This window comes from Pseudovirgaria hyperparasitica (genome assembly GCF_010093815.1).
Source record: "Pseudovirgaria hyperparasitica strain CBS 121739 unplaced genomic scaffold EJ05scaffold_7, whole genome shotgun sequence".
NCBI lineage: Eukaryota > Fungi > Ascomycota > Dothideomycetes > Acrospermales > Acrospermaceae > Pseudovirgaria > Pseudovirgaria hyperparasitica.
In genome coordinates this window covers 1,179,727-1,194,452 of record NW_022985555.1, presented here as the reverse complement: position 1 = coordinate 1,194,452, position 14,726 = coordinate 1,179,727, and the positions used below count along the sequence as shown (strand labels likewise).

At 50.9% G+C, this 14,726-nt stretch overlaps 5 protein-coding genes across 5 annotated transcripts; 1 reads left to right on the top strand and 4 right to left on the bottom strand.

Moving 5' to 3' along the window:
• Window positions 1-234: 234 nt before the first annotated feature.
• Window positions 235-2,504, bottom strand: EJ05DRAFT_361776 (uncharacterized protein). Its single transcript, XM_033741079.1, has one exon. It carries the CDS (start codon window positions 2,412-2,414, stop codon window positions 300-302), a length of 2,115 nt encoding a protein of 704 aa, XP_033601147.1. The 5' UTR covers window positions 2,415-2,504; the 3' UTR covers window positions 235-299.
• A 661-nt stretch (window positions 2,505-3,165) lies between these two features.
• On the bottom strand, window positions 3,166-3,705 carry EJ05DRAFT_500211 (uncharacterized protein; the record flags this gene model as incomplete). The annotated part of the gene is made up of 1 exon (XM_033746961.1): window positions 3,166-3,705. One exon carries the CDS (start codon window positions 3,703-3,705, stop codon window positions 3,166-3,168), a length of 540 nt encoding a protein of 179 aa, XP_033601146.1.
• A 1,087-nt stretch (window positions 3,706-4,792) lies between these two features.
• On the bottom strand, window positions 4,793-6,913 carry EJ05DRAFT_361743 (aquaporin-like protein). Its single transcript, XM_033741078.1, has 4 exons — window positions 5,979-6,913; window positions 5,692-5,930; window positions 5,245-5,638; window positions 4,793-5,191 (listed from the first exon to the last, which is right to left on the bottom strand). The coding sequence occupies exons 1-4, from the start codon at window positions 6,667-6,669 to the stop codon at window positions 4,962-4,964; spliced, it is 1,554 nt and encodes a 517-aa protein (XP_033601145.1). The 5' UTR covers window positions 6,670-6,913; the 3' UTR covers window positions 4,793-4,961.
• Window positions 6,914-8,711: 1,798 nt separating this feature from the next.
• On the bottom strand, window positions 8,712-11,784 carry EJ05DRAFT_361705 (uncharacterized protein). The gene is made up of 2 exons (XM_033741077.1): window positions 11,326-11,784; window positions 8,712-11,271 (listed from the first exon to the last, which is right to left on the bottom strand). The coding sequence occupies exons 1-2, from the start codon at window positions 11,538-11,540 to the stop codon at window positions 8,880-8,882; spliced, it is 2,607 nt and encodes an 868-aa protein (XP_033601144.1). The 5' UTR covers window positions 11,541-11,784; the 3' UTR covers window positions 8,712-8,879.
• Window positions 11,785-12,040: 256 nt separating this feature from the next.
• On the top strand, window positions 12,041-13,394 carry EJ05DRAFT_500208 (uncharacterized protein; the record flags this gene model as incomplete). The annotated part of the gene is made up of 3 exons (XM_033746960.1): window positions 12,041-12,161; window positions 12,217-12,344; window positions 12,396-13,394. The coding sequence occupies 3 exons, from the start codon at window positions 12,041-12,043 to the stop codon at window positions 13,392-13,394; spliced, it is 1,248 nt and encodes a 415-aa protein (XP_033601143.1).
• Between the last annotated feature and the right edge of the window lie 1,332 nt (window positions 13,395-14,726).

Below are 14,726 nucleotides of genomic sequence, written 5' to 3'. Positions count from 1 at the left end.
ATTCGGATTGTATATGCCCATCTCTGAGCTTGAAGCGGTTCTAAGTACCAACCTCGCACATTCGGACATGCCCAAGCGCAAGGTCACTATGAAGACGAACCGGCATATTCACTGTTGTCACAACCGCTGCTTAGTGGGCAATCGTGTACAGTTGAATAGTCAAGGTTGATGAGAAGTCAAGCTTGGCTCGCTCACAGATTGTATGAAGATTTCCATCTCTGCCTTTACAGGTCCTTCAAGATGGGCTTGTATTGCCACTTAGGACAGTAAGTTACATCATGCTGCGTCCCAGCGAACGATCAATCGATTGTCTCCGGTAGATATCTACTGTCGTACCAGAAATCGCTTCCCCAGACTTTCTGTGCATGCAACAAGCTTACAAACTTGCCGTCCGGTTTTATGGTCTCGAAGCCTACTAGAGGGATTTTCTCGACGACTCTCCACGCCAAAGGCTCTGTAGCGCTGGTTTGTGTCCTCGTAGATAGTACCCTCAAATGATCGCTCGCAACAAATGGCTTTACTCGCAAGTCTCTTGTCGGACCTGCGCAGGGGGGGCTCGCGGTGGTATTTTGGTTTACAGGCCATTGCCCTGTGGCATGGTCGACGCGTTCGAGAACCCAAGCTCGACGGACATGGATGCCGTAGGACGAATGCGCCAAGCCAGTGGGAATGGCAAGACAATGCTCTCGAGTGGATGTGACGGTTTTTGTGAGAGCTCGGTGACCATACCGATCGACCTGGATAAGAGCATGGTCTTCTACGGTCATGGGGTAGAATTCTGGATGCATGAGGACAAACAAACACTCTTTTACTGGCTCAAGGAACGCCTCAAGATATCTATGGGTCGTCTGCTCCGCATAACCCTGGAGAGCCAGTAATTCACGAGCAAGTCCCGACGTCGAGTCATCTACCGCAGAGAAAAGCTCGACGAGGTGTTCTTGGGAGTTTGCTGTTTCTTTGAGAGCCCGTCCGGTCTTGATGATCCAGTCCACTCCCTGCTCTATACATATCGCTACAAGTTGTATATGATACTTAGAATGCCTGTCTTTAAGTTTTGCTGTCGCTGTCATGACATCACTCGCCTGCGATTCGAATCTCGTAGCTGTGTAGCTTGCGGTAGTGTGAAACAGAAGCATATCTAGCTCTATCCAAGACTCTGATATGCGGCTAATGCCTGCATCTGGCGATACGGCATGATGATGGAGTTCAGGGAGGATGTAGTCTCCACGTGGGTGGCGCGCCCACGAAGCAGTCTGTGTTGATAATCTCAACGCAGGTCCCGTACAGGTCAGAACTGATAATTGTTTGAAAGCCAGCGCGATAAGCCAAGATATGAAGAAGCATTCATCATCAGTACTAGCCGGGCCGTCGTAGTAGAGATTGATACCACAAATATTAAGCGTTATATTGATGCGGTCTTTCGGTATCAAGCATTGGAGACGGCCGATCCGTGCATATTGGAGGGCATATGAAACTCCAGAGTCTAGCGAAGGTAATCTTTGGAATGGAGACCATTCTATGGCGGTACTGAATTTCCAGTACGCGTCCTGCTGAGCTTCTGGATCCCACAGCGGAGATAGCTTTTGCTGAGTGAGCACTCGGTAAACAACAGGGCCGAGCCACACGAAAAACAGAAGAGGAGCCCTGACAACATTTCCGCTTTCGTCGTACATTCGGACCGTGGCTGACTTCAGGGGACTTGTGTTCCTCCAGGTTTTTGACGTCTTGATCTCATGCCCACACCAAGCGCGGGAAAACCATCTCGAAGATGCAACACGTGTGAAGACAGAGGCAAGGAGGATCATCTCTGATGGCTCTATCTCCGAGTCAACATTGCCATCCAACATTGCACCTAAAAACTTTCCCAGCACCACCTCCTCGGACGCAGTTAGCATGACATCCTCAAGCAGTATAATCATGCGTCGGGCGCTTCGATATATTATATTCATCGAGGCAATGGCATAGAGCTTTTCTTCGGTATTGTTCTGGTCAATACAAGGTTGGTCGACGAATATACCCTCATCGACTGACTCTCGCAGACCTAGAATGGTGTCGGCAATAGCTTCACAGAACGGCCAAGGCTTATGCTGTTCCGGGTTTCCTGGACTCCAAAACTCGTTGTGCCAGCTGTAGCTTACCACTAGATAGCTCGATACTTTGGCGCTTCGATCAGCGATGATTCGTGCATCCCGTTGGAACAGTAATCGGAAGGGTGCCTTGGACACCGCGTCCTCCTTCTCGTGTACACATTTGCCGATATTCGGATTGAAATCCCTTAGTCTGTCTAAGGCAAGCGCCGATTCTTGTTTCTGGACCGAAAGAGCCCTCAATGCTTCGTCAAAGAGTTGTAGCTTGTTAGCTTCGGAGAGTTGCACAACGATCGTGTCCTCGTCGACGGTCTTCCTCTCATTCATTCTTCTCCAGACTGCGATGGCCAAGACTGCTTATACAGGTGCCGGTGCTCGTTATCGGCTTGTCAGCGGCTTTGCGGACGACTGTCAAAGTCGTGGAGATGTGTGAGATCTCGAGGTGGGCAGCTCCTGGCCCCCACCTTTAATACCCCTGCACTCCGGCATGTAGGCTCTATCGGGCTGTCCACCCTTCACGCACAAAAAGGCGATCTAAAGTAAGTAAGAGATAACACGACTCTATCGACTTGTGACAGTCTGGCATACCCCAAATCTAAGATCCAAGCGGAAAAAGGAGGTAACGCAACACAAGAAAGGCTTACCTCAACGACAAAGAATCTGGATTTATTCTCCTGGTCTGGGATACGATTAGTTGATAGGTTTGTGCGGAGATCAATACGCCATTAGAGACGATACAAGTTATGAAGAAGCTCCTGCCTATACCAGGGCGAGATCTGAGTGATCTTGATAGTATTGATGAACAACAAGTCGATGGCAAATGCGCATGCTTTAGTATTGCATAGCGAAAGATAATAGCGATTGGAAAACGAGCAAAGGAGGACATTGATAGATGTTGAGAAGGAGTGAAAGGCTCTACTATCTGCTAGGATAAGGGCAATAAGCACGGCATTCAATCAGTGTTGTTGTTTGGAATATCGTTTTGATTCATATATATTCATTCGTTATCATTGAGCCCACGACACAATGATGGAACTATGTACAACTGCATCCAACCCTTGAGCCCTCAATCAGCACTCTAAGAGAAAGCAGCAATAGCCTGAGCGAACTTGTCGTCAATCTCCTGCAGCACAATCGGGGCAACCTCCTGGAAGTCGGGGGTGAGCTTGGCAGAGGCCTTGGAGCCAAAGTCGGCAGTGTCAGTCCTCAGGGTCTGGAGAGTCATCTTGACAATGGGCGTGGCCGGGAATCCGAAGATGGCAGTCTGGAACTTGTCCTTCTTGGCGATCAGGCTGTCGAGCACTTTGTCGACCTTGGGCTGGAGGTCGAGGACCTTGCCGGCGATGGTGCTGGACTCGTCCTCGGTGAAGGGGGCGGAGTTGGCGGAGTCGTTGGCGCCCTTCTTGATGGCCTCGTCGAGCGTCATCGAGTCGAGGTAGATGGTCAGCGCGCCGAAGGCGTCGCCGTTGAAGGAGTCGACGTCCTTTTGGACCTTGGAGACATCGCTGGCGATGGTGTCGATGTCGGCGCCGACGGTGGCGGCGTCACGCTTGGTGACGGTGAGGCCGGAGACGACGCTGCTCGCAGCGAGGAATGCAAGGGCGGTGGAGAACTGCATTTTGGATGTTTTGAGGGATGTTTGGGTTTGAGATGTTGTTCGAGTATTGGTTGATCTGGAGAAGACAAAGGTGAGGAGTGATTTCTTGATGTTTATATACCTCTTTTTTTGAGCCTTTTTTGCTAGAAAGTATTCAATTCCATCGCTTACAATCCCATTCATGAAGCCGCGGTAGCAACACGCATTTCTTCAGCACGTTCTACATTGCGGTGCCTTCATGTGTGAAGTGATTATGCTATAATCACACGAGATCGACACAACGGTTCCTGATGAAGCTTGCGCCAATCCCACCACGGACGTTGATCAACACTCTAATTCACTTTAAGCTTGCGCTAACGCAGCTTGAGCGAGCGCTAACCTCCATCAGCTCATAGCTTACCCCTAAGCCCTCTCAGATCTACTTCCCCAGCTCTTGGCATTACAGCTAGCGTCTACCCCGCGACCACCCGTCTTGGCCGTCAGGCACATGTAAAGCCATGCCGTAGGCAAGCTTAGGACCCTGCGGAACGGACACCAGCCTTGAACGTCGTAGCCGTTTACACGTTGGTAATGCTGCTCATTACTCGCTGCAGATCCTCTGATTCGGATGCCGGAATCACTGATCAGAAGACGTTGTCACCGAGGCTGCGGTTGTGGCGCCATGTGAAAAGCCCCTGTGCACTTTGGAGCATTCAGCAATGCTACAGAAACGTTGAATGGCTTTTGGCGCAAATTCTATGTTCAATAGTAAGCACGCAAGATCGACTTTCTCGTTTGACCCATATTATGCAAGATCGATCGATCATAACCGGTCATCACCATCAAGAACAGCGTCGATCTCGGGGACCTTTTCGAAATCGGATCAATCGTTTTGAAACCTGGAATATGGGCCGATCAGCTGTGGGATGTGGAGAACAAAGGCTCTTCATTGCAGGATAGCACTGCAGAGTTGCAATTACCCCAGATATTTTGCCAGGTTTGGTATGCTGCAGGTCTGTGGGTCGGTAAAGAGATTCTAGCATGTGGATCACCCGTTAGACTTCCGCAGATCTTCACATGGGTCGGAACCACAGCTTCCATTGCTCAAGTGCATTGATCTACATCATAACTTCTCGTTTCACATTAAGTCTATGCGGGGACATAGGAGAGCCATTACAGAAAAATAAAACGTACAGAGTTTACAACCGAGAATCGTGGACCAATACAATCGTTACTCTGTCTCCTTAGTTCATGTCATCGTCATAATACCCCATCCAACGACGAGGATCCGGCCGTTATTATGGCGACTTCTGAGAAGTGCCAGCTGGTTTGGGACTAGTTTCTTTCAAGGACTTGGCCGGTGTATTATGTGCCGTGTTCCCATTTTGGAGTCCTGCTTCCAAATCGTTCTGAGCCTCTTCGTGGACACTGGCCGAATCCTGGCCAGGGTTGGCGACTTCATACTCGAGTACTTTGATGAATTGATAGAAAACAATGGCAAGTAATGCGCCGATGCCCGGGCCAACCCCTGCAACGCCATTAGTATCATGTCTGCATGCTTGAGTCACCAGAGCAGCTTACAGTATATCCAGTGTTCCTTGTCGAACGTGGCGGTAACAACGCACGGACCGAAGCTTCGCGCAGGGTTCAACGACCCTCCGGTGTAGTATACGCCAACAAGCTCTCCAATGAACAGTGAGAGACCAATGCCTACAGGCGCAATGAAAGTGGCCTTGTGCTTCTCTTTCGCGAGCATGAAGATTGTGAACACAAGCTCAGCAGTCAATACAGCTTCGATGAATACACCACGAACTAAAGACGTGCTCGGTGAGAGCGTAGTCCGGACGTTGAATTGTGTTGGAAACAGGACCGAGACAATGTACGAGGCAAAGATCGAGCCAGCTAACTGCGCAACAAGAAGTAAACCAGCTCGTGTGAGTGTGATGGTGCGAGTAAGCAGCATGGCTAGGGTCACCTGGGCCGAGTCAGTAAACGCACGACATCGACGAGTGTGGAACCTGTACTTACCGCAGGGTTGAAGAGACCGCCAGATACACGGAAGAACACCCAGACGTTTACAAGTAACGAGAAAGAGAAGACCAGGGAGATGTACAGCAGTACGATAGGGCTGAACCCAGTGGAATCATTCGTGGTAGTATTGCTGTCATTGCTGCCTTGCGATCCAACGTTGGCGACTTGGGTACCAGAAAAAGCGAAGAATAAGAACATGAATGTTCCAACAAACTCTCCAACGGTTGCGACAAAATCTTGCGCGATTAGCAAGGGACCATGTCAGGACGCCTCGAGGTACTCACGGTTCTTTGCGTTGCTGTTCATCCACATGGTCCAAGGTAGCCTCAAGACTTCCTTTGGCGGAGCGTTCTTTAGGTGCTCCGTGAAGTGAGCATGACTGAGAGTAGTCCCACCAGCTTCCTGTTGGTTATATTCGTTCAAGGAAGCCTGGTCGTAGGAGTCTTCCCTGTTAATCTTCTGCGAGTTTTGATGTCGCATTGGGGGCGGACCACGGATTGTCGAACCTGTAGTTCGACGTTGATAAGGGCCTGGGGCCTGTTGGCTCGGAGGCCCGCCGTAGTAAACATCTTGGTCCCAGTACTGTTCTTCCTGTTGATAAGGATCGTACGAATACCTGCCATATAGCCTAGGGGGCGGTTGAAATGAATTTTGCCGGTATGGATGAGGGCTGTTGGTCGGATACCCGTGCCACCGAGGGACCTCTGGTGGCTGTGAACGTCGCCCACTGCGTGTTGGCACTGGAGTGTTAGCTGCAGAGTCTGGCGGAGGCGGTGGCAGTGTTGTGGGAGGGGCTTCGGGAGCCTGTTGATTGAAAGGCGAATGAGTATAGACATGAGGTCCTGCTATGTGTTCGTTGTCCTCTGCGCCTAGATCAACAGAAGGAGCGTTGACTTCTGAGGGGCGGTGTTGGCCCCTCTGTGTTGGGGTATCTGTGACATTGGGAAAAGCGCTATGAGCTCCTGGTGCTGCCATTGGAGTTTGATAGCTTTGGTAAGACAGCTTTGATTCAGTCTTGTGTTGTTGCTTGGGGAACAAAGTAAGGGCCAATCAGTCTTATAGCAGAGTAGTATGCTGATCGTTATTAAGCTCATCAATGGACTACGATATGACTTATAAGGGATCAGAAATTACGGCGGCTGTTCTCATCTCTTTCGTCATTGCAGTGGCAGGTTAAGGCCAAGGCGTACTGGGACCAATCCTTACAGTTCGAGATCATCATCATACGAGCATTCAGCGAGCCGTCCATGCGTACAGCGCCGATTGGCTTACATGGTTCAACATCAACGGATGGTACGAAGAAAAGGTACGAGCTAGGATGGACCATGGCAGAGATGTGCATGGACGGAAATAAAAAAGAAAAAGAACAGTGAAAGGCTGAGCGTAGGCAGTGTTGGTGCATGGCCCCCTTACTGACACCGAAGTCCACAAATAATGACTGAGAGACGAGCATGAGAAGAATGTTACGGAAGGGTTCTGCACTGAAACTGGAACCATAGTAACGAATTTGCGGAGGGTACGGCAAATGATTTGTGAAGTTGGTCGTAATTCCCTTGCACGTGACTCTGTAGAAGGGTTCTCCCTGTTTGCCAAGGAGCGATCTCTCCACACAAAACCACGGTGGCTGGGAATCTGGGACAGATTGAATCGTTCGGTCTTTTTTCGAGTGCGGCGCAATCGAAACGGATCCACTGGCCACGTCTCTGGATAGCGAGAGTGGAGTCGCGATGTCCAGATCCATGGCTGAGACCCATCAGGGAGTCGGAGATCATTTCAGTGACGTCAAAAGAAACTGCTTGCGACCAACAACGTTTTGCTTTATGAGCGGACTACTTCCGTTCTGGGACCATCTTCCAAGCTCTTAATAAACTAGCAAGTTTCATCTTGAGAAACAGAGATTTGTTCTAGAAAAACCAATGTTCTTAGAGACGAGAAGAGTCTGCGTGTGGAGTTAGCCTGAGTCTGAGTACCATAGGGCTGCTTAGTCAGGACCCGTCTCAACTATCCACGTCAGCTTGGCTGTTGAAACCCTTAATTATCTAAACTTTGCCTGAAGATCAACCTTCAGTCATCGGAAGTATTATGGAGAACATGCTAGACGCTATCAAGGACGATGCGCCACTCGACGGAACAAATCTGACACTATTTGCAGACTACCCGCAACCTCCGCTCAACGTCCTATGAGTCTTGACATGGCAAACGGCCTGCTCAGAAGCTCTTCCTTGCGAAGCGAATGTAGATCACGTCAAAAGACGTACATTGCCATAGACCCTTTTTGATTCAAGATACCTAGGAACCCTCGTCAAGGACTTGTACGGCCATGGAAAATCTTCACCCGAGATCGGACCTGCCTGTTGTCTCCGGCATGTCACTGTGAACTGACGGGACGAATGAATTGCTCTAGCAGTCCTCCTCCCTTATCCGAATGTAGCCATCGTGGAGAATTCTTTCACGCATGTTGGCACCCCATAGAGAGAACTTTGGTAATCATCGCGTCAGCCCACTAGGACTTGACGGCCAATGACAGGAACTTTCATGCACTAGCTCACAATATGTTGCGCCTTGCGATTCACGCAGAGTTACTATCGAGGTGGCTGGCTAGAGAGCAAGAATTATATCATACGACGCGACACATCGACCTCGATATATTGAATTCGGTGGCTGTACAGTAGCTGATGCAAATTTCTCTATAACAATACCGCATACGTCGTCATGACATGTATTCGGGGAAAAGTCTGACTTCCTGTGACTGTATGGATCTTGCGGAGGAATCTCTGGCAAATATTCTTCATTAGCTCCGAGGTATATCCCGGGACTTTCGAAGTCTACTAGCGCTATCGGGTGCTGCATCGGTGGTCGTATACATGGATTTGACCACTTGGTACACTACGTTTCGTATCATTTTCAGATACTCCACGAGTCCCACCGCTGGTCACAAGATGGTGTTGTAACTCTCACAGCTGTGGGCTCATGTCAACCGAAAGTATTCTTCCCACCGCACTCATCGTTATAGTATGCTTCTTTTGTTTCAGCGAAAGAAAGATCGAGGGTTTAGTCGTATTTGTTTGCTGATGTTGTCAGCGTCTTACGCTCCAAGGTGGGACTACAAAGCAGAGACCATCCTGAACGATACGCAAAGCTCAGAGACATGTATGCATTAAATCTCTACGGGTATCATGCAAAATTCAGATCTGCTTCGGCCTATCAACATCCTCTTGCAGTGCCGGGTCCTTTCCAATCCCAATTAAGCAACGGAGAGCCCAGTGCGTCCAGCCTTCTCGTTCTTTAGTAAGTTCCTCCAACTCCATCACACGACTCTCAACGTCGCGAACCTGCCGTTCAAACTCTCCAACGCTGTCCTCGACATCTTCGATCTTGCTCTTCAGCTGGTCGATCTCGTATCCAAGCTGCTCACCAAGCTGCTCGACGTCTGCCGTCGTATCTTTTAGCCGCATTCTCTCACGTGTGAGCACATCTTGCGTGTCCTGCCGTAAGGCGTGATACTCATCCAGCTGAGGATAGTAGAGCTCCTCAAGCTCCGACTGATCGTTGTACGCCTGTTCGTCCAGCTTTCGCACGTCCAAAAGATTTCGTTCCACCCAACTGCCGACATCTTCAGCGAGAAACTTCAGTTTTGCCCTCGTTCTTCGTGCATCCGTAGCTTTGAGTACTTCCACGCTCATTGCTTCAGTGGGATTGCTAGGCTTTGGGTCATCTGTAAATTCAATCAGTGAGTTCCACGTGAGCACACTCTCTTCGGCAAGGCTGAATGACATATGTCGCGGCCACCATCCATCATGACGAATCCCATGATCAGCTATCTGGGGATGTATAAAGCTTTGCGTTCGGCGTAGTGTGATACCAACTCCATCATGAAGGCCTTGGTCTGGCTGTAGGCCTCCGTCTAATTCGATTCCCTTGTACATGGATCCAGCAATAGAGCTCTCTGCGGTGACAGTCCCGGACCCGCCGTGATCTCTGGGCGGCAGAGACGCACCAACCTCAGGTTGCTGGTCACGGTGAGGGTTTACGGCAGGTGGCATAAAGCGTGGTGCCTGGTATTCCTGTGGTGGTGGTGTCTCTGTCATGACTTTGGTGAATGTTGGCTCAACTGATTCTTCGACCCGAGCTTCGGGGGTCTCAAAAGGCTCTTGATCATCCATGGCATGGCGCATGTTATGCTCATCCCTGGACGCTTTTGTTTGATGTTTTCGGCCGCCCACAACGTCTTTGATCCTGTCGAATCCGCTTCTTCCATCTATGTTTCGACCAGTCGCACGTCTCAATACCGCTCGTCGAGTCGATTCCTTTTCGTCTTCTGCTCCTGTATTTGCTCTCGACAACGGTCTAGACGCCTCTGTCGAATGCCTCTGATCTTGACCATCTTCTTTGGCACTGTCTCTCTGTCTGTTCGACCACTTGTATTCGCCTTGATCATCTTTCTGGAATGCCATGCCTTCGTCTCCAGGAAGGCGACTAAACATATCTGCTCCAGGTGACTTTCTTGGCTTTCCGTGCCATAGCCATTTCGGTCGTTCTCCGTACACCAGGTCCACAAATGTATCAATGTCGACTGTCTCAATCTCTGAGATACCGGGCTTGTCACGTGCGCCAACCATTTCCATGACCATCTCGCCGCCTTTACCACTCAATTCTGCGACTGTCGATTTGACGGCACGTGGCATTGCCCATCCCTCGCCGTTTGCTGCTTTTGCTGTAGCCCGCTGGAGACGCTCCAGAGTATTGTGATCTAGCCGCCGTGTCTTGTCTATCCGTTGTGATTTCTGGAAGTAAGCGATTCCTCGTTTTGTTGATTCTACGTCAAACACGTCTTTTGGTACAGGTGCGCCATAGGCGTGGAGCCGGTTCCTCGCACCCATAAGCATGCCCAAGAGTCCAGCCACTGTGCTTGGACCTAGCATACCATCACTGGGCTCCATGTTGTAATACTCTGTCCCCAGCTTGATCCACCAATCATTGATAGCTCTCTCGGTCATGTCGCACAGCAGTCCATCCACATAGTCCGCGCGTAATGTGCCAAAGACAAAAAGAGCCACTTGGCAGAGTTTGACTAGCTCGATGACAGAACTGTTCAATGGTACTTTCTCGCTCGTCCTGTAGAGCTGATGGAACTTTGCCTGGGTTGCAGGAGTCGGTGTAGTCAACTTGAGCCCTGCACGCCCGGAGCATCCCAGTCTTTTCAAGTTCTCGTTTACGACGAATATCTCCTTATTCATGTACAAGTCTCCATCTGGTACGTGTATCATCGACAGGGACGATGGGAAGCCGCTCAGGTTTGTGACCATCAGCGTGCCGAGGGGTGTGACTTTCTCTCGAGCATGATATTTACGCAGTGCCTTGTCGTATATCTTCAACTGGGGCGACCACGCCTCTTCATTTGAAGGCACGCCCAAGACATTCACTCTGATTTTGTGAACAGGGTCGCCGGTGAATGTCGTGATGGTGAAGCTAGGATGAGAGCGGGAACACGCCCATTGCTCTACAATGTATACTTCATAGCCCTCCAGGACGGTTCGGCGTGCGAGGACGGTGTTGGAGTGATCATCGGCGAGATAGCTATGGGAATTATTAGCTCGACTTGGATTCGTAGACCACGACGTGACTCTTCACCTGAAAGCCACTGGATCAGCGAACACATAACGCTTGTGTGCCGTTTTGTGACTGGAACCTGAAGCCGGGGTCCCAAGAGAGGTGTCTGTATTGGCAGACCGAGGGTTGTTATCTCGAGACATGGACGTGCGAATTGGCGGGACTTGACGCTCTGAGTCGATATCCATAGAGCCTGAATGGGCTGCACCCGTCATATGGGCCTCAGTCGTGCTCATTCTTGCCAGGTGGCCGTTCGGACTTCATGCAATCGACTTGTCTGGCAAAGGTCCAAGCATTGACACTGCAAGCTTGCCGGTCATGCTCGCGATCAGTGGGACGACGGTCGTGGGTGTGCCTGTCATGCAAGATCTGGAGAATCTGCAAGATGAGAATAGGAGGTAAGACAACTCCTACTGCCTGGAGTAGGTATCGCGCAGACGTCTTGGTGTCGAGGTGTCGTATGACGTCCTACCAAGGAGCTCAAAGGGTCATGAATCAGGCGGCGAGTCTCGGAGGTCCGCAACACGTTAACAACCGAAGTGTTCCCCGCCGCCAACGTCGACCAAGGCACACTCACAGGCGTACGCCTGTTCTTCCTTCCACCACATAACTCGTGTGAATCATGGCCACGGCTCGTGCTGGCTCGAAGTTGAAGTGGAAAACGCTGCATGCACGTTCGCTCTCATCAGATTCATTCGAGGCCTGATAGCTCTATATACAGATGGACGTTTCATCGATGGAGGCGCTGCTCGAGGAGCATGCGAAGCTCGAAAAGCGCGGCAACCTGGCAAAGACCATCGAGGATGTACAACGAACCATCGAGCTGCTCCAGTCTGCTCGAGATGGGCTGGTGGCGAGTTGGTGTTTTCTTGCCTGAGTGCATGGAGTGGTTGGCTAACGTTGTGATCCCAGACCCAAGTCCTTCGCCAAAGGCTCTCGAGAAGCTTCAGAAACCCACCAAGCTGCTCAATGACAAGGTGAACAGCGATCTTACGGAGATATATAAAGCTCAAAACAGCTACTCGAAAGCTCTAGACAAGGTATGAACGCTTCTTCAGGCTGGAGCAGAATGACCGCTAAAGAGCTTGTAGAAATTCACAGGCAAGTTATACATGGACCCCGACGGCGATGCTTTGGCGTCACATCCACACTTGATCAACCAGGCCATCTCGATGCATCTCCTCCGGGAAGGACAGTTCTCCGTCGCAGCAACATTCATGGAAGAGGCCGAAGCACACCCTCGAGCACCCGAACCCACCCCAGGCACCCCAGACCCATATGCAGCACAAGGAGAAGATAAGAGGAAGGTGACGGAGAACTTCAACGCAAAAGAGCTGGAGCAACAGTTCTCAGACATGTATCACATTCTGCGCGAGCTGCGCACACGACGGAACCTCACACCCGCAATCGCGTGGGCACGACAGAACCGCGAGACCCTCGAGACGCGAGGGAGCAATCTCGAGTGGGAGCTGTGCAGGCTTCAATACGTATGCCTCTACAAGAACGAAGCCTGGAACCTCCGCGAGCTGGGCCAGACGGGCGGGCCGCTTGGCGCCTTTGCCTATGCAAACCAGGAGTTCAAACACTTCCACAGACGCTACGCCCGAGAGCTGCAACAACTGCTCGGCGCGCTCGCGTTCAACGAGAACCTCTACGACTCCCCCTACATGAGCCTGTTCTTCAACGAGACGGCGTGGGAGGAGGTGGCGACGTCCTTTACGCGGGAGTTTTGCTCTCTCATCGGCCTGTCGGCAGATTCGCCGCTGTACATTGCCGTGACGGCAGGCACGATCGCGCTACCACGCCTGCTCAAGCTGCAGAACATCATGCGCGAGAAGCGGACGGAGTGGACGACGGAGGAGGAAATGCCGATTGAGATTCCCCTGCCGCCATCCTATCACTTCCACTCCATCTTCGTGTGTCCCGTCAGCAAGGAGCAGGCCACGGACGAGAATCCGCCAAAGATGATGCCGTGCGGGCATGTCATTCTGAAGACGTCGATGGATGCTATCAGCAAGGGGCAGAAGTTCAAGTGCCCGTACTGTCCGGGCGAGAGCATACCGAGGGAGGCCTTGACGTGTCGGTTCTAGTCTCGAGGACGGCTGTGCTTGGTTTGGGGGGGGGAGTGATTAGCATTCCTTCGGGATGTCAGATGGGGCAACACGATCTTTTTTGCCGGCGTTTCTGAGGTCATTATTGGGGGGCTGCGACGGCGTTTGTGGGTTGGGGCCTGCCTGCCTGCCTGCCTGCTAATCCAGGTTTATTCATTTATCTACCTGCCTTTTCTTGCACGAGGGGGAGGGGGCCGAATCAATCGGTTCAAGCAAGCTGCCTTTTGCCTTTATTTGCCTTGCTGTTGTTGTTATTTTCTACTCCAGCCTTGATCGATGAAGCAATACCCTTGACCCCCATGTTTGTACAAGGGGGGGTAGTCGGTAATTCAGAGCATACGTACAGACAGACTTGGAAATGACACAACAGAGTCACTCACTATTCTCGCATGCACCATTTTTGATCTTCGCGCGCCAGATAAAACATGGCCTGGCACTGCACCATACGATTCGATGGCAGGATATGTTGTGAGCGTACGTACGCACGGACTTTGCTCTCCAAAGCGCCGCCGAGTTGACAAGGCTGTGGATGGATGGATGGATATACATTTCGGCGGCTAAGGTCTGGTTGATTGATTGATTTAATGTCTTAGTATATTGTATCTCGCACTGCAAGTCTCACGTATATAATTACCATGCAAATGCAAATGCAACGCATCGAGGCCAGGCCAGCCTTACGGCTTACCATGCGCTCAGATCGGATCTGCGCAGATGCGCCGGTTTGCCTGCTTGCCTGCTTGTCTTCCTGGCTGTCTGTCTGTCTTGTCTGTCTGTCTGTCTGTCTGGCTGTCTCATATACACTCGCCTCGCACGCATCGATACGTCCTGCCTGCTAGCCTTGTCTGTTCGTTTGTTCGTTTCCCTGTCTGTCTGTCTGTCTGGCATCACTATCATCAGCCGCATTTTCGTGTATGGAAATGCACAGCCACATAGCACACACACTCGGTTCATTGGATGTGTGCTTATTTGCTTACTTACCCGCGAGCACTAGGCTTAGAGCAGGCGGGTAAGTCCTAGCCTGTGTCTGAGAAGTGTGTCTTGGCTATCTATATATTCTACTCTACAGTGTATATCGATATACGACCCTGCATGTTGATCGGCTTTTGGCGGGTGTGTATGTGTGTGTGTATATCCGTACCTGCATTGCTCAGTGCGTATGCATTGCTCTCTATGTATATAATTAGCACAAACGCATCCACACTTCCTAGCTAGCTATCCATAACCAAGCCAAGGCACGTCACGTCGTGTACAGCACAGCACAGCACAGCACAGCACAGCACAGCACAGCACAGCACAGCACAGCACAGCACA

Coding starts and splice junctions, on each gene's coding strand:
- EJ05DRAFT_361776 (XM_033741079.1), bottom strand. CDS start 2,414: ATGAATGAGAGGAAGACCGTCGACGAGGACACGATCGTTGTGCAACTC.
- EJ05DRAFT_361743 (XM_033741078.1), bottom strand. CDS start 6,669: ATGGCAGCACCAGGAGCTCATAGCGCTTTTCCCAATGTCACAGATACC. Junction 5,931..5,978: donor GAACAGCAACGCAAAGAACC/GTGAGTACCTCG, acceptor TAATCGCGCAAG/ATTTTGTCGCAACCGTTGGA. Junction 5,192..5,244: donor CAAGGAACACTGGATATACT/GTAAGCTGCTCT, acceptor ATGGCGTTGCAG/GGGTTGGCCCGGGCATCGGC.
- EJ05DRAFT_361705 (XM_033741077.1), bottom strand. CDS start 11,540: ATGAGCACGACTGAGGCCCATATGACGGGTGCAGCCCATTCAGGCTCT. Junction 11,272..11,325: donor GCTGATCCAGTGGCTTTCAG/GTGAAGAGTCAC, acceptor TAATTCCCATAG/CTATCTCGCCGATGATCACT.